This window comes from Lycium ferocissimum, unplaced genomic scaffold, assembly GCF_029784015.1.
Source record: "Lycium ferocissimum isolate CSIRO_LF1 unplaced genomic scaffold, AGI_CSIRO_Lferr_CH_V1 ctg11618, whole genome shotgun sequence".
NCBI lineage: Eukaryota > Viridiplantae > Streptophyta > Magnoliopsida > Solanales > Solanaceae > Lycium > Lycium ferocissimum.
The window spans coordinates 1,499-4,151 of NW_026713917.1; the positions used below are offsets into that span (position 1 = coordinate 1,499).

General features: G+C 37.0%; 1 protein-coding gene across 1 annotated transcript; it reads left to right on the forward strand.

Moving 5' to 3' along the window:
• Positions 1-284: 284 nt before the first annotated feature.
• On the forward strand, positions 285-1,722 carry LOC132041761 (putative late blight resistance protein homolog R1A-3; the record flags this gene model as incomplete). The annotated part of the gene is made up of 1 exon (XM_059432450.1): positions 285-1,722. A coding segment is annotated over one exon (1,406 nt), but the record flags the coding sequence as incomplete, so codon positions are not given.
• Between the last annotated feature and the right edge of the window lie 931 nt (positions 1,723-2,653).

The window sequence follows — 2,653 nt, forward strand, 5'->3', positions numbered from 1 at the left end:
TTTTGAAATTAAAATTTAAATATTAAAAAAACTATAAGAAAAACAGAAAGTGTTGCATAAATTGGGACTGAGAGAGTAAATGGTAAAAAAAACAAAAAAAACAAAAAAAATTATTGAATTACTGGTGGTGCAAGAAACTTGAGAATAAATAAAGACTAGGTTTAATTAATAATTCAGAATAAAAGTCAATAAATACAATATCTTCCTTATCCTACAATCTTTGTATACAAGTAGCTATGATAAGTAGAAATATCTCATCATATCGATAAATTAAGAACTCATAGAAAATTTCATTCTTTCTTCATTTCCACGAGGCTTTGATATCCCTGCTTGGAAATTAATTCGCTTGTGGATAGCCGAGGGCTTAATAAAGTCCAAACCGGCGTTCACTCTTGAAGAGACAGCACAGTACTATTTGAACGGCCTTGTCAGCAGAAATTTGGTGATGGTGATTTCAAAAAAGCCCGATGGTCAAATAAAAAGATGTCGTGCTCAGAACATGTTGCACGAGTTCTGCAAACTAGAGGCTAGTAGAAAATGGTTTTTCCAAGAAATAAGTTCAGCTGATCTTGATCAGGCTATTGTTTCTATACATGATCCAAGTACTTCTCGTCGATTGTGTATTAAATCCTCTCCTCTTCATGATTTTCTATCCACAACGCCGTTTGCAGAGCATGTGAGATCTTTTTACTGCTTCTCCACAAGACAGATCGAGTTGCCTCCTAGTAACATTAAATCTCTCTGCAAAGCGTTTCCATTGATCAGGGTCTTGGACATTGAATCCCTGAAATTTGTGTTCTCCAAGGAATTTAACCAACTGTTTCATTTGAGGTATATCGCTTTTTCAGGTGACTTTGTGGTGCTTCCTCTGGCCTTTGGTAAATTTTGGAACATACAAACCCTTATACTAAATACATCGGCTTCAACTCTTGAAATAAAAGCTGACATATGGAACATGTTAAGATTGAGGCATGTACACACCAACATTCCTGCAAAACTGCCGTCCCCTTCTACCTCATCAGGTAAAGCTTCTGGCCTTCAAACTCTGTCTCAGGTTGCACTGGAGAGTTGCAAGAAAGACGTCCTTGCCAAAGCTTGTAATCTCAAAAAGTTGAGCATTCGAGGGCCAATGATGGCTTTCCTTGAAACCAACAATGGTGGACACATCAATCTTGAAGAACTGAAGTACCTGGAAGAACTGAAACTTTTGAATGATGTTCTTTATGGGAGTAAAGTGCTTCACCTTCCTCCATCATTCGTCAGGATTCTACGCACGGTGAAGAAGTTAACTTTGTCTAAGACAATGTTTGATTGGGACGAGGCAAATAGTTTGGGGAATCTAGAATCCCTCGAGGTCCTGAAACTGAAAGAAAATGCATTCACGGGAAAGTCATGGAACCCGGAGATAGGAGGTTTCCTTCAACTCCAGGTCTTGTGGATTGAAGGGGCACCCGACTTGGAAACTTGGGAAGCTTCAAAAGCTCATTTCCCAAGACTTAGGCACCTCGTTCTTAAATCTTGCGAAAATCTTGAGGCTGTGCCATTTGAGTTGGCTGATGTATGTAGCCTTCAAGAGATGAGGCTGGAGAACACAAGCAAAGCGGCCAAATATGCAAAAGAAATAGAGATCAATAAACTGGAAAGCGACATCAAATTCAAGCTCACCATACTCCCTCCTGAAACTGATTAGAAGGCTGAGGCCCACAAAGCAGAAAGGTCAGTTAGACTTCATCTTTTTTCTTAAGATAATTTTAAATAGTCTTATGTTCATGTCCTAATAGCCAGCTGCTATCATTATCATTAGAGACAGAGGCGAAGCCTTAGGATTTGAAACCTATTTATTCTGGATTCTAATCTTTTTTAGGTAATAGGGTTCTAAATTAATAATTTATAAATATTCAATTGATATTTAAGAGAAATTCAGGATATAACCAAAGCTACTGATTTCGGCCGAACTTGTAGCTGACATTCTAGTTGTGCCTTGATTAGAGATTCCTATGAGAGTGAATCTATTCTCTGTGTTATATATCCTTTAAGGCTGTTTCTTCTGTGATTATATATTGAGTGCTTTTCTAGTATTTATTTTCAATCTTTCTGCAGGACAAATAGTCTGCTATTTGATAAGGAGTCAACGCATTTCATGTTTTCAGCAGTCTGCTCATCATATTCCAATATATTACAAGCTGTTTGTGTTGTATTTATTCAATCATTGTGAAGCTGATCAGCTTCCTGGTTGTTGTTACATTTTGCAATTCTCCATATTTCTTTCTAAGTTGTAGTGAAACTGTTCCATCTTTCCATTTCCGTTGTGTCTGTATTGCCAATTTACTTCACGGATCTTGTTGAAAGATGTCATTCCCTTTTTTTTTCCTTCCAATAAAAGAAATCTTATTCCGCTTAATGTGCTTAATTTCATCAAGATGAGTTCTGCTTATAGAAAACCTTAAAAAACCTCTAAACTTGACTCGGATTATTAGTTCCCTCTAGACATCTTATTAGTTTGGCAAATTGACTGTTTAATTTGAGTTGAATTTGAGCGAAGTCAAAATGAGCTGAAGCAATAAATGTTATTGTCCGACTCTGCCCAATAAACTTCCACTACGCCACCACCTCTCCATATGAATAGTCACTAATTTCAGCAACTAAAATCACT